This window comes from Ambystoma mexicanum, chromosome 8 (genome assembly GCF_040938575.1).
Source record: "Ambystoma mexicanum isolate Mex_15411 chromosome 8, UKY_AmexF1_1, whole genome shotgun sequence".
Taxonomy (NCBI): Eukaryota; Metazoa; Chordata; class Amphibia; order Caudata; family Ambystomatidae; genus Ambystoma; species Ambystoma mexicanum.
Window position 1 is genome coordinate 1491957511 of NC_090929.1, and position 25604 is coordinate 1491983114.

Sequence of the window (25604 nt, forward strand, 5' to 3'; positions counted from 1 at the left end):
TGTGGAAGTTCAGCACATCGCTTCTAGACAGCGATGTTAATTAACCAATCCACTAACAACTTCACCCCTCTGCATACAGCTCTCAAACACTAACCAACCGCAACCCTATAGCACAACAATCTGCACAAACTTCACTACACTGCAACAACAAAACAAACCACATATAGACTCGCACAATAGCACATGATGGATACCGACTGGAAAACACGCCAAGCCCAGCAAACGTATTAACCGGGTTGAGACTGCCAACGGCACATCACTGCTCTCTTGCACTTTCTCCCGCTTATTCCCACTAACTCACTCCCACCCAGACCCGCCGTCCGGTTTTCATAGCCACCAGAGCGCCAGGGGACCACTCCCATGGTGATAGTGCGTGGTACAAATATTCTTTAACATTAACATGACCAGTGTAAAGATTTGTTTTTTTTTTTAAGAAAATCTGCCCGATCGGGATACATCCAGGCAAGAGCACCTTTCGGGAATATGGATTATTTTTCAAAATGTCAAGCCTTCCCTCAAAATAGTTAATGAACAGATTTGTTTCCATTGTCAGGCTAGGGTCGTATTACAAAAAGCCTTCCAAGGTTCAGGACCTGCGTGATGAGGGATTTTCTTGATGACAATGCCGTTGTTCTGAAGACGATTGACTGTTTTGAAATCTGCCATTTTAGGCACACTCTTCACATGTCTGAGTCTTGTTTTTCTAACCCTGCATACGATCTTGTCTTGGGAAAGGTTTGGTAATGTTCACTGGTCCGGAAAAAAACCTTATTGATATGGCCTTGTGTAGATTAGTTGTAGATTTGAAATCACACATAGCTTTATTTCAGTCTTAGGAATTGGTACAATCACTATTTATAGCAGTACCAATTAATATACACTGAGGCTTTGTGGTATAGTTTGAAATCTTTGTCTGGTATTCTCTAAAAGTGGTACAGCATTCAACACTGTCTTACTAAGAGCTATTTGAAGTGCCTTTTTTATGTATGGATGTATATACACAACTCCTGGCTCCCCAACAGCTTGCCAGTAGTACCCACACCCCAAGATCTCCAGTACTCCAGTAATCCCAGCATTCCCTGATCTGGACAAGCCATACTAACCCTGCATGAACAGACTTGTATGCTAAGTTCCTGTAATGCTGCATATATAGCGTGAGTGGCTGATTCCGTCTCTCTGCAGTTTAGGTTGCAAGCAAGTAATTCTCTTAAAAGTGCAAAAGCAAAGGGGGATGCAAGGGAGCGGGTGCTTTCTATTGATGAAGACTCTGCCAGGAGCTTTTCAGGAATTTTATTTGTAGGCAAAGTAAACATTTGATGACAATAGGGCACAGGATACATTTACAGAGAACATGTCCCAGGTAGATGCCATGTATGGTTGGTTTTATCTGACAACCATTAGTTGAGGTCTCTTTTGAATCTTGTATAGTTATGTTTTAATTCTGGTGATGTGTTTTTCCAGCATTCTGGTGCTTTGTTGACTGTGACCTTTCTCTTTCCTCCTATGTGGACCAAATGTGCTAATGACAACCATGGTATATATTGAAACTTGTCACTCAAAATACATTCCAAGGTGTTTTGGAGCCTGAAGACACTCAAATCCACTTAACTTGAACAGCAAGATACCTTCTGCTTATCTTTTAAACCACTGCCAGAGCCCAGGAATGATCTCCAATATTACGATTTCTTGGCAGATTTTCTCAGCTTTAGTTTTTCAGTGGTATTAGAACTGAATGCAGAGTCTTTCCAGTGGTTGTTTGGCTTATCGCTGTGGACGTATGTCAGGATTAACCTGCTGATCGGGTCAGCGGTGTGAAGACAGTGGGTGGGACATCTGGTCAGGTACAGGTGGTAAAGGCCTTGTGATACTGTCTCTCTCTCGTCTAACTGTGTAATGGACACCGCGTATCTTGGAGCCCTAGAGCGCACTCATTAGCAGAAGAGTTGCAAGGCGCCGTAGAAAACACATACAATAAATAGCGTACTCAGACAAAACAATTGATTAAACAGCTCATCACAAAACACTGATCAGGTCAATCCTGCTTAATTCTTCCAGTTTTGAGTGAGCATACAAGGAGTGAACATGTTTTAATCGGATCTTAGTCTGTCGAGTTGCACTCTTTCTAATACTGATAGTGTGGTGAGTCAGGAGGAGGACACGGACTCTCAGAGGACATTCTGTACTTTTCTTTATTAAAATGATAGAGAAGGCCTACCGTTCCCTATTTCATCAGTGGTGCCTGCCTATTTTAATAACTAAGGTGCTTGTTTCCTTTGGACCTTCATGATCAATGTACACGTTTGCTTTCCAAATATACTAACACCGGTACTAAGAAAAACTAACTTGGGTCAGGAGAGCAGAGGGCACTGCTAATACCAGTCTTTAGTAAACAATTCACAAATAGTCTCTTGTGACTTCTTGTACTAGTCTCTTTAATTCCCCTAACTGGATGTTGCACTTTTTTCATCACTTTCTTTTTCCTTTTAGCTCTCTCTTCGTTGATATAGGCTTTTGGGCATAAATCTTCTTGAATGCCTCTGAGGGGATATAGTTTTCCTGGTTCCCTCTGGTTTCGTATCTGGTAAATGTCTATACGTTTTGAGCCCTCTCTCGCTTTCTTCTTAATAGTATTTTGTTCTGGTTCAGGGTAGCAGTTTTCACCCTTTCCAGGGATATTGTGTCTCACAGCTTCTCTCTTATTGTCCACTTTCTCATCAAGGATTTATCTTGACTCGTGATATTTGTTTCGACTTATTTATGAGGTTATTTCAGTTTCGTGTCTTCTACTGTGACAAGTTAACACTGGGTTACAATGATTTTCTTAGTTTACACTTTCGGTGTTCACTTGTTCTGACAGTTGAACATATTTCATTAATGTGACGAGTTGGCTGTGTATTACAATAATTCTCGCTTGATGCACAGTCTTTTGATGCACAGTCTTTGTATCAATTTAAATTCAAAGCAAACTCTCTTCCTTGTCTAATACTGGGATGAGTTGGCTGTATGACATTGATTCACCGGAGTGTCTACCTCCTGTTCACCTGATTACCTTCTTTCCTGACGGGGAACTTCGTCGGAGGGTTTTGCTCTTGGGGTCTTTCCTTCTTACTTGGTGTTACGGATCCCGTCTTCGTTCTGGCTTTCGTGTTCTTGCTCTCTTTTTCTCGTTTTTCTGTGGTACTACCGTCGTTGGCTGCACTCATAGAAACACTGTTCTTCGGTGCGGCTCCCTTCAGTCTTGGAGATTTTGGAGATTGGCTTCTGTGGCCTCAGCACCACCTCTGTTTTGGCATGGGCTCCTGCCCTATTGATTTCTCCCGTTTCGGGATTGCTGTGACTCTGGCGTCCAGAACAACTCCAACAATCGAGTTTGAAACTTGTGGGTTCCCCGCTCTCCACTCTCAACCAGTGTAAAGTAGCTTAGGCTTTTACGTGTACGTTCCTCTTTATCGTCTTACTCCTTGGCACTACGTCATTTTAACCTCCTCGTCCCAGTAAAGTGGACGTCCTGATTTAAAGGGAAACAACCCTTTCTCCTTATCTAACAATATCCCTCTGGAGTTTCTTTGCAGTCTTTACAATTCATGTTTACTTGTGTTTTGACACATCCCATGTAGGTCCAGACTGAGGGAGTTTCTCATGGCAACAGGAGTCCTTGTCCCCAAAGGGGGGGTCTCTCTCCTAGTGAGGTCCCACTTGCCTCTATCCCTAGGGAGGGTATTGCAGAGCGGGCTAGAATCGGATTATTGTCTGTGTACATTTGACACTACAGACCCCACTTCTTTATATCCTGCACCCATAAGCACATATATATTAAAGAGAATGGGGGACACGGCTGACCCCTGTAGTGCTCCTCATGCCAAGAGACTACTATTATGCAAGATAAAATTCCCAGTTTTACTTTATACCAGAACAGGCCGATTGATGATCCACACTGTCTCCAAGTGCTAAACCAGAACATAGGTGTCCTTTGAGTGCAACATTTTTTGTATGTGTCGGCATGGAAGGAAAGCCCGGTAGGAAGAGTTTTCACTTGGTTTTCTTTGCTGCAAAGAAGTCTTAAGTAGAGAACTTTTATATAGTTGGCATGCATATGTTTAGAAGCTGCAACGAATCCAGGGAATTTATTCCATCTCCCCAAGGTGGCCACCTTGGGACTAGGGAGGTGAGCCTTCTAAGCTTAACACGACCTAGGGGATGTTAATGTTAAAGGTCATTTGTACCGCGCACTATCACCACCGAAGGGGTCCCCTGGCGCTCTGGCGGCTCTGAAAAGGGGAGGAGGGGGGGGTGGGTTAGTAGGAATAAGCTGGAAAAGTGCAAGAGAGCAGTGATGGGCTGTTGGCAGCCTCAGCCCGGTGGGTCCGTCGGCTGGGCTTGGGGTGTTTTATGGTCCGTAGTCGTCGTGTGCTGTTGTGCAAGTCTATGTGTGGTTTGTTTTGTTGTTGCATTGTTGTGAAGTTTGTGTGGATTGCTGCGTTTAAGGCTTGTGGTTGTGTTTGGTTATAGTTTGAGAGGTGTATGCAGAGGGATGGAATTGTTAGTTGGTTGGTTAGTTGGCATTGCTGTCCTTGCAATTGTGGGATTCCATCTAGGTCCGGTACATGCTAACAGTCACATTTCTATCTAGATGCCGCGCAAGCTAGGTTCATAATTCTAAGTGTGGTGCATGCTAAGAGTCACATATGCTAATAGTCACATTTCTGAAATTCTATCTAGGTGTGGTATTTGCTAACAATCATATTTCTATTTAGATGCAACGCGGGCTAAGTTTGAGAATTCCGTCTAAGTGTGGCACATGCCAACAATCACATTTCTGTCAAGATTTGGCGCAGACTAAACTTGAGAAATTCCATCTAGGTGTGGGAATATAGGGAATGCAGGATCCGACTAGGGGTGTCCCATGCCCCCTTAGAGGACAGACATTTCCTAAATTCGAATGCGTTATCCTCCCTTGGCTCAAGAATCCAGTAGGTTTGTTTCTTGCATGGGAATTGATGTGTATAATGACTTTCTCCAGCATGGGGTCTGGCATGGATTCACATGCTCATGAATATTCTCCAGCATGGGGTCTGGCATGGATTCACATGCTCATGAATATTCCCCGTCATCAGGCCAGGAATCCTCGGTATAGAAAAAATCAGTATCAGTTTCGTTTCTGATCTGTCTTTCTCAGTAGTAACCAATCACTGGTCTCTGGGTCATACTTCCCCCAGCCAATGACTGCCCTCTCCCTAAGCCCCGCCCCTGGCAGCCATCCTCAGATTTTTACCGCACGTTCAAGTGTTGGGAGTCCTCGTGCTTAGCTCTGAAGCTTTTGCTGCGTTTTTGCGCTTTTTTCAGAGATTTTCTCATTTTTTCAGTTAAATAGAGCCTCAAGCTCCACCGTTTCTACTTCCGATCAACGGGGATCCGTTTTGGAGTTTCTACGTCCCTCAAGGGTGAAGATTTCGTCGAGTTACGCTTTTGGAGGATTCCAGAAGTTCCGAGGCCTACTCCGGACATGGCCCAGGAGAAAGGGAGCTCGACGCCCGGGAAGCTGTTCAGGCCCTGCCCTGGATGCCAGCTTCAGAACGTTTTCAAGAAGGACGAGCATTCGTTATGCCTCTACTGTCTCCATGAGGACAAGACGCACAAGGAAAAGGACTGCGCGTTTTGTGGGAACATGTCGGAGCGGACCATGAAGGATCGCCACCTCTGTCTCGCCAACTGGCTGGAAGGTAAGAGCCCGCCAGGCGAGAAGAAGAAAAAGAAGTCCGAGCGGTCTTCTAAGTCCTGTGAGGGTGCTCCGGCGACGGGGGCCCAACAAAAGGCTAAGCACCGCGAGTCCGCGGGCACCGGGAGCGCCTAATGGTCGGGCTCCTTGGCTGCCAGGCAGGGCGCATCCTCCCCGGCGCCATCGACCACGAGCCAACGCTCTGGCTCGGGTAAGAGGAAGTCCGAGAACCCGGCGAAGCTTCTGGAGAGGCCCCTGTCGATCTCGAAGATTCCGGCAGAGGGGGAGCGAGGCACGGACCCTCCCCCCAAGGTGAAGGCCCCAGGCGTACAGAAGGTGACGTTGGCCTTAATTCACCCTGCTAAGACCTCGATTGAGGATGTCACCGCGGCCCTGGCTCAGCCTGTGGAGGCTACACCAGTGGAGGGGCCCTCAGGTACCAGAGTCTCCCTGCCACCGCAGAGGGAGTCGTCTTTCAGGCCCATCGAGAAGACCCCCACGAAGTCCTCGTTGGAAAGGGTGGGGGAGGGGTTGGTGGCCGTCGTGGATACAGACACGACTTCTGAAGAGGAGCTCATCCAAGTCGTGGAGGAGGCCCAGCCCATCGGGAGGGATCCCGACGAGGGCGACGACGAGGGCGACGGTGACGCAGACGAGGCTCCTCAAGAGCCCTCGCTCCCGTCGTTTCTGGCGCTGCAGGACACCTCGGCGGCTATTTTGTCAGCCATCCAGTCCTTATGCTCGGAGATAAGGACTAGGTTGCCCCTTCCCCCGACGGAGGTACCTGAGCCAGACCCGACCGGGGAACCGGAGTCAGGACCTTCGGAGAGCCCACCACTTAAGAGGAGGAGGACGCATCCTAGGCCTCCTCTCCCGCCTCTGCAGCCTTCTCTGCCTTCCCCCGGTCCACTACCCACGGGGATGATACAGGCATGGATACGACTACGACGGGTACGGATGACGACGGGGGCGATGACGGGACGTGTCCCTGTCGCCCCCTGCCCGGGCGTCCCCGCCCGACGAGATTGGATCCTTCCATGCTATGATTTCCAGGGCATCCAAGCTCTTCCAGCTCTGCCCGAAGAAAAGAAGGAAGGGTTCCTTTAACAACGGCGCGAGGCTAAAAGGAAGACGGTCCTCGCCGTACCGCTTCTTGATGACATCTGGGACGAGGGGCGCTCCCTCAAGAAAAAGAACCCTGCCACGGCTCCTGCAAAGAGGGACCGGTATGAGAAGAAGTACCGGGTCCCCGACACTGCCCCCTTCTGCCTTAGGGCGCAACCTACCCCGGATTCGGTAGTTTTGGCAGCGGCCAAGAAGAAAGCGGGGGGCATCGGCCTTGACTTCAACCTCCCCACCGGACGGCGAGGGTAGGAAGCTGGATGTGATGGGATGACGGGTCATCTCATCTGCAGCGACAACCATCAAGGCGGCCAACGCCCTGGCCATCGTAGCCCGCTACGACAGGGAGTTATGGTTCAAGATCGCCCCTCTGTTGGATTTCCTTCCGGATGCCAAGAGGACTGAGGCCCTGGAAATCTTACAGGAAGGTGAGATTGCCTCGGACCACGCCATTATGGTGGCTACAGACATAGACGACACCGGTTTCCGTCAGTTGGACAATGGCGTTTGCCTGAGACGATGAGGATGGCTCAAGGCGACGGATTTCAGCCAGGACGTACAGACCAAGGTTTTGGACATGCCCTTCGATGGGAACACCGTTTTTTTTTTCAAGGCGGTTGATGAGTCCCTTCAGGCGATCAAGACGGACACGGAGACGGCCCGTGCACTGGGTGTGCTCCAACAGCGACGGCCGTCCTTCCGGAGCTCCGGAGGCACAGGGTGCCTCCAAGGGAGCTGGCAGCCGCTCCTCTACATACCATCAAGCGGCAAGATCTTCGTCGCAGGAGGCCTACAGGGGACGCGGCAAGTCAGGTGGATCCTGCCGTCGTCGCCAAGGTGGTCAAGGAGGCAAAGCGGCCTCCAAGCAAGATTGAACCGACCGTCGGGCCCTTGCCGAAGCACCCCGGTGGGAGGCCGGCTGACGAAGTTCGTCGGCGTGTGGGAGTCCATCACCACCGACCGTTGGGTGCTGGACGCCCTGGCCCTGGGGCACGCCCTCGAGTTCCACAAGAGGTGGCCCCGCATTCCTCCCGTGGCCAGCAAGGAAAATCACATCCCTCAACTGCTGTTGGAAGTAAGGGCGATGCTCAGGAAAGGTGCCATCGAGCTCGTTCCGAAGAGGCTTCGGAGCTCCGGAGTTACTCAAGATACTTCCTCGTAAAGAAGACAGGAGGATGGGGACCCAACCTGGACCTGCGACGACTAAACAAATACATCAAGGCACAGAAGTTCCGGATGGTCACCCTCCAGCACGTGCTGGGACAGCTGGAGGAGGGCGATTTCCTGTCGTCACTGGACTTGGAGGATGCATACTTCCACATCCCTATTCTAAAGAGACACCGAAAGTTCCTCAGGTTCGTGGTCAAAGGGCGGCACTACCAGTTCAAGGCCCTCCCGTTCGGATTAAAATCGGCACCCAGGGTGTTCACCAAGTGCCTAGCACCGGTGGTGGCCACGGCTGCGCCTGCAGGGGATCCACATCTACCCCTACCTGGACGACTGGCTCATACGGGCAAGTACAAGGGTGCTCGCCGTGTAACACACGGCGAAGACCGTCCAGCTGCTCACGGACCTGGGGTTCTCCATCAACTTTCCAAAATCCCACCTGGTCCCGTCGCAAGTTGCCCTGTTTCTGGGAGCACAGCTCGAAACAGTGGCGCGGCGGGCCTCACCGTCTGAGGAAAGGATAAGGACCATCCTAGGAAAGGTGCAACGTCTGCTGGCCACGGACGTGGCCAGAGTGAGGTCTATTAAGTCCCTCCTCGGAATGATGTCCTCCTGCATTTATCTGGTGCACCACTGCAGACTTCGGATGCGGCCCTTGCAAGAATTCCGCGACGCCCACTGGATCCAGACGGGCAGCTCCGAGGACAGGATCCCGCTCGACGAAGCGTTCCGTCAGGCGATACGATGGTGGGGCATCCGCTCTCATCTGACGGCGGGAACAGGTTTCCTAGCCCCGGCCCACCAGGTGACGGCGACGACGGATGCCTCCCTGGAAGGTTGGGGAGCGCACACCGGGGGTCTCCACGCGAGAGGCCTTTGGCTCCTGGAGGAGAAGACTCTCCACATCAACATCTTGGAGCTCCGTGCAGTGTTCTGGGCCCTCAGGTCTTTCCTTCCGTCCCTCAAGGGCAAGGTGGTGAGGATCTTCACTGACAACACCACCACAATGTTTTACATTCGGAAGCAGGGCGGAACCAGATCCCCTGCCCTATCCAAGGAAGCCCAGGATCTGTGGCATTGGGCCGTCGCCCAAGGGATGTTTCTGGTACCCTTTCATCTGGCAGGGATAAAAAACACCATCGCCGATTAACTCAGCAGAGAGCTGCACTCGTGCCACGAGTGGGAACTGCGCCAGGATCAAGTGGACCGACTCTTCCGACAGCTGGAGGAGGGCGATTTCCTGTCGTCGTTGGATTTGGAGGATGTGTACTTCCACATCCCCATTCTGAAAGGACACTGAAAGTTCCTCAGGTTCTTGGTCCAAGGACGGCACTACCAGTTCAAGGCCCTCCCGTTCGGATTGAAGTCGGCACCCAGGGTGTTCACCAAGTGCCTCGCACCGGTGGTGGCGCAGCTACGCCTGTAGGGGATCCACGGCTACCCCTACCTGGACCACTGGCTCATCCGAGCAAGGACAAGGGAGCTCGCTGTAAAACACATAGCGAAGACCGTCCAGCTGCTCACGGACCTGGGATTCTCCATCAACTTTCCCAAATCCCACCTGGTCCTGTCGCTGGTCGCACTGTTTCTGGGAGCCAAGCTCGACACAGTGGCGCGTCTGGCCTCGCCGTCGGAGGAAAGGACGAAGGCCATCCTGGGCAAGGTGCAACGTCTGCTGGCCACGGACGTGGCCAGGGTGAGGTCCATCAAGTCCCTCCTCGTGATGATGTCCTCCTGCATATATCTCTTGTGCCAGTGCAGGCTTCGGATGCGCCCTCTGCAAGAGTTCCTCGACACCCGCCGGATCCAAGTGACGGGCTGCTTCGAGGACAGGATCCCGCTCAACGAGACCTTCCGACGAGCAATCCGGTGGTGGGGCAACCTCGCTCATCTGTCGGCGGGCACAGACTTTCAGACCCCATCTCACCAGATAACGGTGTCGACGGATGCCTCCCTGGAAGGGTGGGGAGCGCACACCAGAGAACTTCACGCGAGAGGCTTTTGGCTTCTGGAGGAGAAGCCGCTCCACATCAACATCCTGGAGCTCCGTGCAGTGTTCTGGGCCCTCAGGTCCTTTCTCCCGTCCCTCAAGGGCAAGGTGGTGAGAATCTTCACCGACAACACCACCACGATGTTCTACATCCGGAAGCAGGGAGGAACCAGATCCCCAGCCCTCTCCAAGGAAGCCCAGGATCTGTGGCATTGGGTCGTCGCCCAAGGGATGTTTCTGGTGCCTTATCTGGCAGGGATAAAAAAAACACCATCACCGACTCACTCAGCAGGGAGCTGCGCTCTTGCCACGAGTGGGAACTACGTCAGGATCAAGTGGATCAACTCTTCCGACGATGGGGGAAAACAGCAGATTGACCTGTTCGCGACGGCGACGAACTCCAAGTGCCAGAGGTTCGCCAGCAGGTTTCCCCAGCTGAGGAGCATGGGCGATGCTTTCTCGTTCCCCTGGGACGGCCTGTTCCTATATGCGTTCCCTCCGTTACCGTTGCTGCTCCGACTCGTCAACCAGCTCAAGAGGTCCCAGTGCAGGATGATCCTCGTCGCACCGGCGTGGCCGAGGCAGATCTGGTTCCCGGACCTTCTGGACTTGTCAGTGTCCCCACCAGTCAAGCTGCAGACGGACGCAGATCTTCTCTCCAGAGAAGGTGGTGCCATACTTCATCACGACCCGGAGTCGCTGAACTTGCAGGCCTGGCTCCTGCAGCACTAGAGTTTGGAGGGTACGATATCCCGGCTGACTGCAGAGAGGTTCTTGCAAAGGCCAGGGCGTCCTCAACTCTTAAGTGCTACGGACATAAGTGGAAGAGGTTCTCTGTCTGGTGCCGTGCACAGAAGATGAACCCTCTACGGATTACGGCCCCCCAAGTGCTGCTGTACCTACTGTCGCTGGCCAAGGCTGGACTGGCTCACGCCTCCAAGATACATCTGGCTGTGATCTTCCGATAACACCAGAACCACAGGACGGGCGTCCTTGTGGTCCCATCGCCTGGTGAAGGAATTTATGAAGGGACTGTTCCGATCGTTCCTGCCGGTGAAGGCCCCGGCCCCGGCATGGGAGCTCGACGTAGTGCTGACCAGGCTCATGGGGGCACCATTCGAGCCCCTGCATTCGGCACCGTTGAAGTTCCTGTCATGGAAGACTGCGTTTCTTGTGGCCATCACCTCCGCACGATGAGTGGGAGAGATCCAGGCCCTATCCTGCAAGTCTCCATACTTGGCTTTTCACGACACGAGGGTGGTGCTGAGGACGCACCCCTCCTTTATGGCCAGGGTGCCGTCGGACTTCCACCTCAACGAGCCCTTGGTATTACCTGTTTTCTTTCCGTCGCCTTTGTCGCCCGCCGAGAGGACTTTGCACTCGCTGGATGTGGCTAGAGCGCTGAAGTTCTACGTGGACCGCACAAAGTTTTCAGAAGACATCACAGCTCTTTGTGAACTTTGGACCTGTGAACAAGGGAAGACACTCTCGAAGGCTTCCATTTCCAGATGGCTCTCCGGCTGCATCATGCACTGTCATCGGTTGGCAAACCAACCTTTGCCAGGCCGTCCGAGTGCCCATTCGACCAGAGCGATCACTGCTACTACGGCGTTCTTGTCTGGTGGGCCCCTGCTGGACATCTGCAGGGCTGCTACGTGGAGGTCGACGCACACCTTCACGAGATTCTACTGCGTCGATCGGGACTCCAGGGAGGAGTCCAGGGTCGGCCAAGCAGTGCTGCGCAACCTGTTTGCCTGAAGGTGGGCCTGGTGAGGAGGTAAGAGTTGCTTAATGTTGAGCCTTTTGCCACCTCCCGTGGTTGTACATGTGTGTACTGCTATGTATTCTTGTATTCATGAGCATGTGAATCCATGCCAGACCCCATGCTGGAGAAGGAACAAGTTACTTACCTGTAACTGTTGTTCTCCAGCATGGGGCTGGCATGGATTCACATGTGAACCCTCCCTCCTTCCTCTCTGCGGCTCTTCACTTGGTCTTACTGCCACTTTACGTGCTACCAAATCTGAGGATGGCTGCCAAGGGAGGGGCTTGGGGAGAGGGCAGTCATTGCCTGTGGGCAGTATGACCCAGAGATCAGTGATTGGTTACTACTAAGAAAGACAGATCAGAAACAAAACTGATACTGATTTTTTCTTTACCGAGGATTCCCGGCCTGACAACGGGGAATATTCATGAGCATATGAATCCGGAGAACAACAGTTACAGGTAAATAACTTGTTCCTACCACATCATATACCAACGGCTGGTATTTTTTCTGACCCTATTCGAGAACAGACGTCATCTTGGAAAGGTGAACTTGAGGTTCCCCCACCCTCTTGTTGCATGAGAGGAGAAGATCCCATCAGTATTGGTGCAAAGGAAGAGAGAAGCCTGCAGAGCTACACGAGAGGAACCTCCTCCTGAGAGGTGTGGCCGAGAGAGGCGCAGAAGACTCAGTGTAGGACACCAGAACCACCAAGTCACGGCAAGACACGGAACCGCTGCCAAACCCCCAAAGGAAGACAATAGAAAGGGAGTGGCGGCAGCAGTAAATGCAGAGGAAGCAAATTGGAGGAGAATGCTTCAGCTCTCTAAAACACCTTACCGCAGAAGCACCACCTAAAAGACAGTACAACGTAGCTCTGGGAAGTCGGGAGGAGGGTGTAAAGACCATGACAGGGAGTGAGAACAAACCAGCCCCTAGACTGGGTGAGAACGAACCGGTCCCAAGGCGGGGTGAGAGCAGACCAAGCTAAATTGGGCTGCGAGACGCCAAGGAGTGGTATCTTACAGGAGGGAACAGAGTGGAGCACATACTGCAAGACTTACTGGAGGACAACTTCAGGGGTCTACCTGGAGTGAACATACAAGCCAAGGTATTCCCAAGGGTGGAATACTCCTCGAGAATGAGAATAGTGTGAGAGTGACTCCCAACCCAACGAGGGAAATCGTAGTAAATAAATGTCTGTCCCTTTTTACTTGAACTTTGCAACGGGCCAGGGAACCCTGTTTTGATACAAAAGCATAGTGGTGGGGTCAGAATCCATACACCATTCTGTCAGTGGGCAAATGCCCATCTAGTATCTAAGTGTGGTTCTTTTCAGGTTATGGTGGTAGGGACAGGCTAGATCAGTTTCTGGATTTTGGACCGAGGTTAATATTTTAGGTCCTCCTAATAAGCACTCTTTTACACTTCCTGCTTTTCTTAAGGCTAGGACCAAGGAACATAGTGACAGTTAGGCTGCTATTGCTGTTCACATAAAGAAAAACATTATCCAAAATGGTACCTTGTCTGTCTCCGGATTCTGACTTATCACACAGCTTTCCACTTATTTACAATAATCAGTGTGGTTTATTTTTGCACATACAAGCTTGCAGTTCTTATCATAAGAACTATTGCCTCTTATTGGGCAGTTGTCTCTCGAGCTGACAGCTTGAGGTTGGTTGCTCTTTGTGCACACCAGCTAAAGTGACGCTAGACTGCTATTCGCTGCAGGCGGGTATGTTAAAGGTGCAATTGAATGCCAGACTCAAAGGGTAACTTCCTGCTTTCAGGAAATGTAACTAAGACTTTGTAACTCAAAGGTTTGCTGTTTCAAAATGGACACTTATAAACTTCATGCTTCTAAATCATTTACTTGTCTTCTCCACAACAATACTTTGACTTTGCCTGGCCCATGCCAGCGTTTGTTTTTTTTTTTAAAAAGCCTTTTCTTATGTGGCTCTTGAACACTACCCGAATTTGCATCAACTTTCATTTGCCTCTCAGTGAGTCAATGATTCTTTGACTTTGTTTTTCAACAGATTTTAATGATTCAAGTCTTCCCTTATTATACAGTTGTCTGTAAGTGCAAACGTGCATTAGTTTTCCTTTTGCTTACAATGGTTCCCTAAAGTAGTCTGGTTTGTACCTGCATCTCGATGCTCAAGTCTTGCTTTAGGTGTCCTTGGACTCCACATGCCTTTCATGTTTCTCTTGCACAGATTCTTGACTTGGCCTGGATTTTACCAGTATATTATATCATTAAAGCATTTTGTGAACCCTTGGGCTACAGGTCTGAACATGCATTAGTTATCTTCTCACTTGCACAGATTCTTGACCTGGCATCAGTTAGATGATATTGATGTTCAAATCTTTCTTTTCTTCCTAGCAATGCTCTGCTTTAACCTAGCCCTTGCCAGCATTTAGTGTTGCAAGTCTTTTATTGTACTATGGAACTGCGCCTTTGGTCTTTTATTCTCCTTGTTTTATTTGCATCCCTCCTTTGACTACGACCTGTGGCGCGCTCCCTCTTAGTTTGCTTTGTAGCCTCTTCCTCTTGAATGTTGAGCCCTTTATGGCCCCCCTCTCCCACCCACTCACTCTCTCACTTACTTTTCTGACTGATGCTTTTTTAATGGCTCGTCGTTTTCACTAGATAGTCTCCACCTCCTCATTGTGTTTTTCCCTCTTCAAATATGCACCTTTGAAGGTGCTAATTCTTTGAGAACTATAGGAGACCCCCAAACTGCCCATGTCGACATGTTATGCCTGGGACTTCAAATCAGCCACTCCCAGCAAATTTGTACATTTCCGCAGGATTTATTTGTGTAGTGCTTTTTTTGTTTACTCCTACATTTGAGTTGACAGATGAAGCAGTGAGTCAATGTAGCTGTGCTTGGAACCTGTGTACAGGTTCCACAAAGATCTGTGATGAAAGCCCATATCTTGCTGATTGATCCTACAGGTGTTTCTATTAAATAAAGCAGTCTATGGCATTGTAATTGTGACAAAGAGAGAGTAGAAGACAAACTGTAGCATGCTTGGTGAGTCGCTTACAGCAGCAGTGAGTTGTGCACAATTTACAGCTCACATAAGGATAGCCAAGATTGGCGGAACAGTTATTGTGTAGCAGCAGAAGCCTGTTCATGTTCGCACATCTTTCTCATTAGATCCAATAGCGTTCAGCCATATTGTGAATGCTCTACAGAAAGTATATTTACTGGTGGATATTTTTGTTTAGATTGTTGGCGTTTGCACTGAAGAGCTACATGCAGCGCAGCAATGGAATGGACAAGGAATCCTGGAACTCCTTCGAACTGTACCTGTGTAAGTATGCCTTCAAGTTTGCCCTCACTATGATCACTGTTGGCTCATGATTACTTATGCAAAAGCATAACATATTTACAAATACTGACTGTTGTATACCCTGCATGATTATGGGCCTGGTAAATTACTGCATGTGTTCTTTATGAATACAGACTGCAGTAATTATTGCTGTATTGTAAGTAAAATAAACCTCATTTAGCTCCAGTATTAACTGGTTAAAAAAAGTCACCAGAAGCTTGCTTTCTTTACTCCCCTTCAATTCAGCAAACATTGGTCTGTATAGGTGTGACTGAAGTAGGTCCCCTGTCTGGTTCTGTGCCCAGGAAAGATGCTGTCGAAGGAGGCTGGGCACCACTCCATGCCTGTGGCTGTTGGGCCGAGGTGTGGTATGGGACCTTCCCATGGTCACCTTACTTTCATCCCCGACTCATAGCAGGGGGACAGTTACAGTGCCTCACCGCAGGCCATTTCTGGGGGAAACTAGACCATCCCAAGTACATGATTCGAAAAGGGCAAGTTAATCCGAGAAGTCCTACTGCTGCTCAAACCCTTGATGAGATCCGGTATGGGTATGGATAAGGCATCCTCCTACCTGCAACCCTGCAGCTCTCTTTAAATAAACCTCCAATTCCAGTTTGGACAAAATTGTACATGAGAACCCTCCAAACCACCTGTAGTTCAGAGAGGGGGGCAGAATTCACCGAACAGTGTTTAGAGCCAGAAAGGCGGTGCTTATAACCAGGAAAGACAGCTAGAACTTTGTATGCTGAGAACTTGGAGAAGTATATAACAGAAAATGGGAGAGAGGGGGGTTAATACGTGACAACACAGAAGGTGGTATTGGACCAGAGGACATGTTTAACGGTGCATTTATTTATATTGCCTCTCTAGCCCTACTACTAAAAGGGAGTTCCTTTCCTAACTAAACTAAGGTGAGCATCTTGGTCTGTAGTCCAAAACAAATTAGCCCTTGGTCCAAACCTATCTACTAAACTGGCCCTACCACTAGTAGAATTTAAAAGAAATAAACAGAGTGGCCTGCACTCTTGGAGCTTCACAAAGGTCTTTCTTTTCCAGTAATCCCTCTTGGGCTTTGATCCACTATTAGAAATTAACAAAAGTTCCTTCAACCAAATCAGTTCCGTTTAGTCTATCAAAGTTCTTCAGAGATTCCCAAGGTTCAAAGTAGTCTCAAGTTCCTAAAAATACAAAACACCCAATCATTCTGTGGGAGGATATTTCCCTGACTGCCTTCCACCAACTTTGTTGCTCTTTCCACACTTCAACCAACTTCAGGGTGCTCTTGTGCTCCCCCCTGATGTATTATCTTCACTCTGCTTGCTTTGCACTTGTGGTTTGTCTGGGTTCCCAGACCCAATATCTCCCTTAGCTCGCTAAGGTTCCTGTGACCCTTTTCTACTTCAAACTTTCTCTGTTTTCCTTGGGCCATGTGACCCTTTAGTTTTCTTATGTTCTCTGGCTCCCTGTGACTGTTTTGTTGGGTTATGCTCTTTGGGTTTCTCGGGCTCCTGCAACCCTTTAACTCCTCTCGCTCTCTCGAGCTTCTCGGGTCCCTGTGTCCCTTGGATGGGGCTAGGGTAGTACTTTACGCCTCACGCTTGTTCTTTCGTCTCGCTTCCTCCCTCTGACCTGGGCAACCCGCATACCTAATGTGTTGTGGTGTTTGTTCCAGCGAGGCCCTGCGTTGAAAGCAGAAGAGGAGCTCTTTGCTGCTGGCCGCTTCTCCCCACTAGAGGCTGGCAGTTTTCGAGTTCTGCTGTTCTCGCTCATCTCTAGCTCTTTGTTGGCTCTCATATTGAGAGCAGAGGATTCAATCCTCTAATCCTCCCTTCGTCCCTGGACTCTGCGTCAGTTTACGGCTCCAGGCTCACCATGTTCTGTATGTGGTCCCGCTTCCAGGTCCGGTTCACTCTTTGCGGCTTCTACTTCTCTGACCATGTGCGTTCCTCCCCTTACTGGCGGTCTCACGTCAGGGAGTCGCCTCGGCATTGGTAAACTCCTCATCCATTCAAGGGTTGTTGGCCCTTTACTCTTGCTTCTGTAGTGGGAAGGGGCGGGTTGTTCATTACAAGTTGTCAAGCAAGAGAACAGTCCAGTCCCTTAGCCAAACACATAGATGTCTTGTTCCCTTTTCTTACTCCCATATAGGCAGAGAGTACATCGGGTATAGGGAGCTCCCCATGGAAATGGGTGTCCTTGTCGCATAAAGGGGAGTCCCTGTCAGTGAGGTCCCGCTTGCCCGAACTCCTAAGGGAGGGTTTTGTAGAGCAGGCTCACCTCCCTAGCCTCAGAGTGGCACACCCCTGGGCTGAAGGGACATATTCCCCAGATTCATCACAAGACATACTTTGATACCAACGACTAACCAAGAAGTTAAGAATTTCAATGAAAGGGTTGAAAATAGTAAAGATGAGCACATACAATTGGCTTGTGAGCTGTAATGCCGCACCAAGGCTTTTTACTTTTTTTAAATGTTTTCTTTAACTCCGAATTATAATTGCTGGATCGTTTTACTTGGTTTACTCTTTCATGTGGCTTCCTGCAATCTTAGTACCTCTTTATATCCATTGCTCGTCCCTCATGTGCTGCACCCCTCTTGGTTCTTTCACCCTCCATGCCCCCCACTACTGGAACGTCATTCCTCCTGATGTGAACGTTACAGCCTTGCTTCCAGCCTAAAAGACTCCTTTGCATTATCCAAGGAACGGGTACTGGATTCCTATCAGCTAGTTCTCCTGCCCCACTGCCAGCGCACATGGCCCCTGTCATTCCCCCTACATATATACAACTTTGTACAATATGTCTGTAAATATTGGACTGGGGACGACAATGCCAACATTTGTTATTATACTGTTGGTACTCAGTTTTCACAATTCTGCTCTTTATCACTATCTTTTTGTAAAGCACCTGGCTATGGAATTGCTCCTCCTACTGCCTTTTCTCATGTTCAGTTTTTATGATTGAAGCACTTGGCTTCTACCTAACAAATGCACATTCTTGTTCATATTCCTTGATTATCTGGCTGATTAAAATCTCCTGTTTCATTCCCATTCACTCTTTCCCTCCCAAGCTGATACAATTCTCCATTAACTGCAATTTACCCATTTAATTTGTCAAACTTGTATTCCGAGAGATCTACTTGTAAATTCTTTTTTAGGGCCACTGTAATGGGATCTCCTGCAGGAGGGACACGGCTACTGGCCTAATTATCCCTATTCTTTTCTGAGAATTGCCTCAACGAGTGCAACAAGCAGCCTCCACTCCCTTTTTCTTTCCTTTTGGCTGTGCTACACTCAATTTACCGATTTTTAGCTTCTGGCCAAGTTTTTTCTTTTTTTTTCCTGGATTTAATGTAAAATGGTTACCTTTTGTAATGCATCCAATCTGGCACCTTGTTAATCTTGCTCACCAGGCAATGCTTGGTTGCCCGTCAATAAGATGGCTGCTCTGCCTTTGCAGATTTTAATACATCTTTGGTTACTTCAGCCACCCTGGCCCCATGATGGCTGGCATGCATGGGTAATACAGTACCTACTTGCACTTCACTGGTCTACTGCCAAGTACTTCAATTCCTCTGCATGTGCTTGTCATGCAACCCTCCCCGTTGCATAGGTCTGCTGGTTTCTAATGCTGCTGGTCTCTCTCCGCTCCTTATCAGCATGCTCATAGTCTTCTGGATCCCCTGTCCATGACAATGCCTTAAGACTATTAAACCCCTGTGTATTGCTTCCTCATCTTGAGGTTAGCTCTTCACCTTTTTATCTTCCAGTAACAATTGAGGGATTTATTTCATTGTGCTTCCACATTGAAAGACTCCCCGCCGATCCAATGCTCTGCTTCTCCCGAAAACTAGGTTCCGGCCAATCTGTCCCATCTGTTTGGTTAGCCACTTGTGAAGTTGGTTACCTTCTTCCCAGGCCTAATAGCGCAGTTTGATCGACAAGGTGACAGTCGACCTCAAACTTCAGTTTTCCCTCGCTAAACACCTTTTTGTTCAGCACGGTTAATCTGTTACTGAGGTGTGACGGTTTAGATTTTGGCAACTCTTGATGTTCACTTTGGACGTATTGTTACATGCCCCACTCCACGAAATTGTGGTAATCTTGGCAGATAGCTAGTCACATCCCCCTATCATCGTTCTAAAAATTGCCCCACTACACTAGATTAAGTCACTAGATTAAGCCTAAAAGCTGTGACCGATGAGTCACTATACAGCTTTCTTCGTTAAACCATAAGGTTAAGACATTTCAATATGCCTGACCGAAATTCAAGCATGTGTATCAAATCTGCTGTAAAAAGCATCAGCGAAGATATAGTGGTCCTCTAAAATGGGCTTAGAAAAGACATTTTGGGGGATTGGTGCACACAGAACACCATTCATTCTCTTTTTGACTGTCCAACATTCAATTGATCCAGAATGCCTAAAGTGTACCTCCGTGGTCTTAAATCAGCACTGGACAGTTGTCCGTCTTGCAACTTTGTAATGAAGGTATTCGTACATTCAAATGCTGTCCATCTTGAACATTCCAAACATTCCATTATTAAGGCATTGGGCTGAAGGGTTGTCCTGGAGGATCACAGCATAGGAAATGACCAATGAGGGTTATTTATGACTGGTCTATGAGTGTATTTAGGATTAGTCCATGTCCATTAAAGTTGGACACCACATCTAGTCTCCCAGTACATTCTGTTTGTTCTGTCCTCCAGTTAGAAGGTCCAAGATCAGGAACCATTTCCCTCGTTTACCCTGCCTTTTCACAGTATTATCTGCATTTGGGAGCGTTCGGGATGCATGGAGGATGAAGAGCTCTGCTCATTATGCCCCAGGATTCAACTGTCTCCAACTTGATGTACAGCTCTATTTAATGGAGTGTCTTAGTGCATCCAACCGGCCTCGGGACAGATCTTGGGATTTGGAGCCAATACTCTGCTCTGAAAGTTATAGCCTCTCCCTTAGCGAGTCAGGATAATGGTTCCCGCAAACCCTGCTGTGCATGCCCTCCCAGGAGCCCTGTCTGCTTAGGAAAATTGAAGGGGTGTGCACCTGGCAGCATGCTCTGCTCACCTTCTATTACACACATATTTTATCCCTATCCCGTCCAAGTCCATGTTTCAATTATGGAAGTGAGAAATTGAACAGGAATTGCATGCACTACAAACACCATGAAGGGCAGGGGAGGACGACAGCATGGCTGGGATGGCTTGGTCCTATTTCACCGAAATACTGTCTTTGGTAAGTAAGCTCTGAATCACTGTCAGATCCTGTCTTTTTACTATCTCACCTTTCCCTCTCTTTCCCAGATCCTTTACTACCTCACCAACCTTACCCGACCTCTTCCATTGTTTAGTTTATTACTTGTATTGCGCACCAAACCCACAGGTAGTCGGGCGCATCGCATAAGATTACTCACAGCTTAGTTGTACATAAAAAGATATTGCAGTAACAAAGTTGTTGTTTGCAGTCAAAGAGCATAATAGTTGCCATTTTTACAATTTTCATAATAATAGCGTAGACAATATATATACATTATATACAAAATGAATTAATGCAAAGTCTTTATAAATGGCATACCGGTTGAGGTCCGAAGTAGAGGAGGGTAAGATCTGGGTGAAGAGGGCAGAGTCGCGCTTAGCCATCAGAATCTTTGAACATTTTTATAAGAGTGTGGCGAAATTTTGTGTAAAATGGTTCTAGTCTGAGTGAGGTAGGGAGTGAGTTCCATAGTTGGGTAGCCTTGACCTGGAAGCTGTTACCTCCCACTCTGGCCAGTTTGAATCTGGGGGTCAGGAGACAATTAGTCTTTGAATGTCTGGTCTCGCGTTTAGTAATGATTCTGTCCATGAGATAGCGAGGGGCTGCTTTGTTTACACATTTATGAGTGAGGGAGGCAACTTTGAGTTTTATTTTGTCAATCGTAGACAGCCAGTTGTGAGCTCTTCTGGTGTCGGAAATATGGTCTCCTAGCAATTCCGAGCGCAGCTCTGAGGGCGTTGTTTTGCAGGAGTTGGATTTTCTTAGTAGTTTGTTTGCTCGCCCCAATGTACATGGCATTGCAGTAATCGAGTCTTGATAATATGAGAGCTCTAGCAAGGGTGATACAGCTGGCATTGGAGAGGAAGGTTCTGCCAGCTCTGATTAATTTACAGGTATAGGCTGTGGCCGAGGACATCGAGTTTACCTGTTTGTTAAACGTTAAGGCAGAATCCAAGTAAAATTCTAATGTTTTTACTTACTTGGCAGTTGTAATAATGTTGTCGACGCTAAAGGCAGAATAATTTGGGCTTAGTTTCTTTAATGATAGTTGTGTACCCAGGATGATGATCTCTGTCTTGTCATCATTCAGGCATAGTCCATGGGAGGCCATCCATGCCTGGATGATGAGGTAAACCTTATTTACCAAGGCCAAATCCTTTTCATAATCACCGGTAATTGGTACGAGAATCTGAGTATCATCTGCATAGTTGGTGTAGGTGATACCCAGATGATCCAGATCATCGAAAAGGGGCTTAGTGAAGATGTTATATAAGGTAGGCGAGACACATGAACCCTGGGGAACACTGCACGTGATGGGGATAGGGTCAGCAGAAGCAATGGAGAGAACTCTCATGGTACGATCACTGAGGAAGGATTGTATCCAAGCAATGGCTTCAGGGGAGAAGTGTGCTGCTGAGTCCAAGTGGCTGCACAAGACCTGGTGATCGACCAGTTTGAATGCAGCCGATAGGTCCAGGAGCAAGAGGAGAGCTAAGTCGCCCCTGTCCCTGAGGTCGTCAATCTGGGCCTTCAAATCAATTAACGCAGTTTCAGTCCCGTGTTGGGGCCGGAAGCCCGATTGTCTAGATCCCAGCAGATGATTGGATTCCAAATATTTTTGAATTTGTAGATAGGCTATTTTGTCTGAGTTTAAGGAGGAATGGTACCGTAGTAATAGGTCGGTAGTTAGTGGGAATTAGGGGGTCTAAAGTTTGTTTCTTTAGTAAGGGGAGCACCAAGATTCCTTGAGGTTAGTGGGGATGCGGTTGGTCCTAAATGAAGCGTTGATCAATTTAGTAATAAAAGGTGACAGTTCTCTGGCTGCATCCTTGATGAGTTGGGCCGGGCACTGATCACCATGGCAGTTAGAGGGTTTGAGTGAGAGTATTGTCTTTTCTGTTTCGAGAATGGTAACTTTTGAACATTTGAATCGTGTTAGTGTGTCAGAGATGATGGGAGGGGATATAATAGTATTGTTAGGCAGGTTGGTTGATAATAAGGCTTTTTTATTCTTAATTTTTGTTTGGAGGGTAAGCAACTTTACCTGTCAATGCTTGCTGGATATTTTAGCACCAAGGTTTGTCCTTGACACAATTGTCAGGTACGGGGATGGGTGCTTCAAGTTCTTTGAGGATAACAAAGAGTTCCTTAGTACTGGAGTTAGCTTGGGCTATTCTTGAATTGTAGGATTCACGTTTGGCTAGGAGAATTTCTTTTTTGTAGAGGGCAGAGATGGCGCGCAGATTTGTTTTATTTTCTTCAGAAGGGTGGGTTAGCCATAGTAATTGGCATGATCTTTTTTTAGTGCGTAATGTTTTTAGATGGGGTGTGTACCAAGAGTTGTGGTGCGCTTTAGGTTTACTTTTCCTAAGTTTAAGTGGCACAATTGTATCCAGCGAGGTGATCATAGTATTGTTGAATGCTTTGATCAAGGCCTCTGGTCCCAAGTTTTCTGGGAGGGCATTAAGGGTGGGTAAGATCAGGGGGAGTAGTTTATCGCAAGTGATGCTTTTTTTGTTGCGAGTAGGGACTGCGGGAGCTAGAGGCGCGGGCGGGGCAATAGTTTTCTCAGTGTTGAGGGTGAAGGTTATGAGATGGTGGTCTGACCATAACACAGGTGAATTGGAAGAGATGGTCGCATTACAGTTGTGGTCCGCTATCCAATCCATAGTTCTTCCTTTTGAGTGTGTAGGGTCCAATACCTTTTGGGTGAGACCTTGTTCTGTGAGGATATTTGCCACAGAAGATGCATGTGCGTCTTTAAGGTCATTATATCCTAAGTTAAAGTCTCCTAATAGAATTACTTGGGAAGAATTGTTTAAGTTGTTTGCTATGATATTGGATAGGTCATCTTCGAAGGTCCCAATGGAATTTGGTGGTCTATGTATTAGGTGGATTGTAAGGGTTTGGGTGCAATTTAGGTTCAGTTTAGCTGATAGGTCTCACAGGAATTGGTATCCAGGTGTGGTATAAGTCTGATTGGTAGGTTATCTTTTACAATGAGTGCAATTCCTCCACCTCGTGCCTCGGTTCTGTCTGATCTGAGGATGGTGTAGCCTTTGGGGATAGCTAGTGATAGTGCTGGGGCTGCAGCGGCGTGCAGCCAGGATTCAGTGACTGCTAATAGGTCTAGTTGTTCTAACTGTATAATCTCCGATATCTCAATGGCGTGTGCTTCCAGGGGTCTGGCATTTATTAGGGCTCCTTTAAGAGTATGGCCAGGTAGGCCGGCTGGTGATGCGGTCTGTGTTGTTTGTGGTTGGTTACCTTTAGCTTTACTAATATTAGGTGAAATGTGGGATCTGTTGCTAGGTGCTAGTGTTCTGGCTTGCGGTTCATACAATTTAGTCAGTCTTGCCCGGAGTCTGCTGTTTCTAACAGGGGTCATGCATGGTAGTGATCACAGTAATTCTTGCATGGTTAGTTTAGAAAGCCTTTCTACATTAATCCCAGGTGGGTGTTATGCTAGTATGATGGTGGGATAGTGATAAATACACTGGTTAATTATTAGCAGAGTGGTGGCTAGGACAAGAGTAATGCAGGGCAATAGGCTCCTGGTAGTGTACATTTTAAGGGTGCTAGGTATAATGGCAATACAAGGCCCTGTGGCAGTATCTAGGTTGGAATCAGCACTTCTAGACCCAGATACAATAGTCTAGGGAGACACTTAGCAGTACAGTGCCCTATGGCAATATCTAGGTTTAAGTCAACATTTCTAGGTCAGAATACAATGAGCTAGGGAGACACTAGCAGTACAAGGCCCTATGGCAATATCTAGGTTGGAATCCGCACTTCTAGACCAAGATACAATAGTGTAGGGAGACACTTAGCAGTACAATGCCCTGTGGCAGTATCTATGTTTGTGTCATCACTTCTCTACCAGAATACAGAGGGGGGCACTGAACTAATAGTAACGTGATAGCGTCTAAAAGAACACGCCTAGTTTAGGGTACAGTAGCATTCAGTCGCACATAACAATGCAGTAGCCACAGGCTGGGTGCAGTAGAGATGCAGCAAAAGCACTGGAATTAGTGCAACACTTTGACAATGCAGTGCTGTGTAACAGCTTAAATCAACATTTCTAAACCAAGGTGCCGTGAGGTTTAAGTGGCGCTCTTGAGGGGAGGGCTAGTAGGACAGCAATCGCATTTGAATCATATAGTGAAGCATCAGGCAATTCAGGTAGAGTGCATATATAAGGTAGTGGAACACCTAGATTGATCTTTCTGAGCAAGCGTAGAGGTACAAGTATATTGTGATGCAGTACCTAGTATTAGAAGATCATATGCAAACATATATGCTGCAACAAAGTACGAATATTAAGTTGACACAGCATCCATGTATTACAGTAACATTAGGGACACAGAGGCAAGTAAATTGCAACTAGCGCCTGCTTTTGTCAGCAGATAAAGTGGCATGCCGTCTTGCATGGGGGAGTTAGTAGTAATATAAAAGTCATGGCCAGCTTGCATTAGCTAGGGTAACGGAGATAGGTTCGGGTGATTGCGCGCAGGGCTTGAGTTGTGCAGTTGCGAAAGAGTACTTACAGTGGCTTGCATGAGTCACTTGGTGCGTTGTCCGCTGTGGGCAGGTTGCATGGGAGCGTGGTGGCGAAAGTCAGCCAGTAGTGAGCCATTTAGCCGAGGCAGTGGTAGCTGGGGGTGGCAGTTCGTAGAGGTAACAGGGGTGGCCGCGCTGCGCTCACATGCGCGAACAGGCAGCAAACAGGTGCTGGCCTTGCAATCGTGGGCCTTCAATGAGGTGGGCCGGCTTCGCCGGCCGGCGCCGCATCGGAGGCAGAAAAACAAACGACAGCCAACCCGGGGGTGGCAGAGGCTGTACTGAGCCACGGTTAGGCTCTGGTGGAAGGGAACAAAGGGCGGGTGCCCATCTTGGAGTATAATGGTACCTTGTGTACCTTAATGGAGAAGTATGTGGATAAGTGCTGGAAACCGCACAGGCAGCCGAAATTGCAGTAGGTTGCCTCTTCTTAGTTCCACACTTGGCGCTGCTATAATTGTTGGAGCTTCGTTGCTCGTATGCTGGAATCTGCAAAAGAGTATGCAGCCGGCATAATCTGAGGGAGTCGGGCGGCGGTGATCATCTGGGCTGGTGTAGGTGTAGCTCTTTTCTTTTTTTTTAAAAAAAAAAAAAAAGACTATCATTTTATAAACAAAGATTGAGAACAATACAGAAACAAAATGAAAACGGTACAATAGGGGTGCTGTGTTACAACTCCAATAGA

At 48.2% G+C, this 25604-nt stretch overlaps 1 protein-coding gene across 3 annotated transcripts in view; it reads left to right on the forward strand.

Moving 5' to 3' along the window:
* The window catches only part of SUFU (SUFU negative regulator of hedgehog signaling), a 988972-nt gene that overhangs the window by 373595 nt on the left and 589773 nt on the right, over nt 1-25604 (forward strand). For all 3 annotated transcript variants that reach the window (XM_069611674.1, XM_069611675.1, XM_069611676.1), the window contains one exon: nt 14999-15084. In XM_069611674.1, the coding sequence (XP_069467775.1) occupies nt 14999-15084 (86 nt within the window). The remainder of the gene's footprint in view (nt 1-14998; nt 15085-25604) is intronic.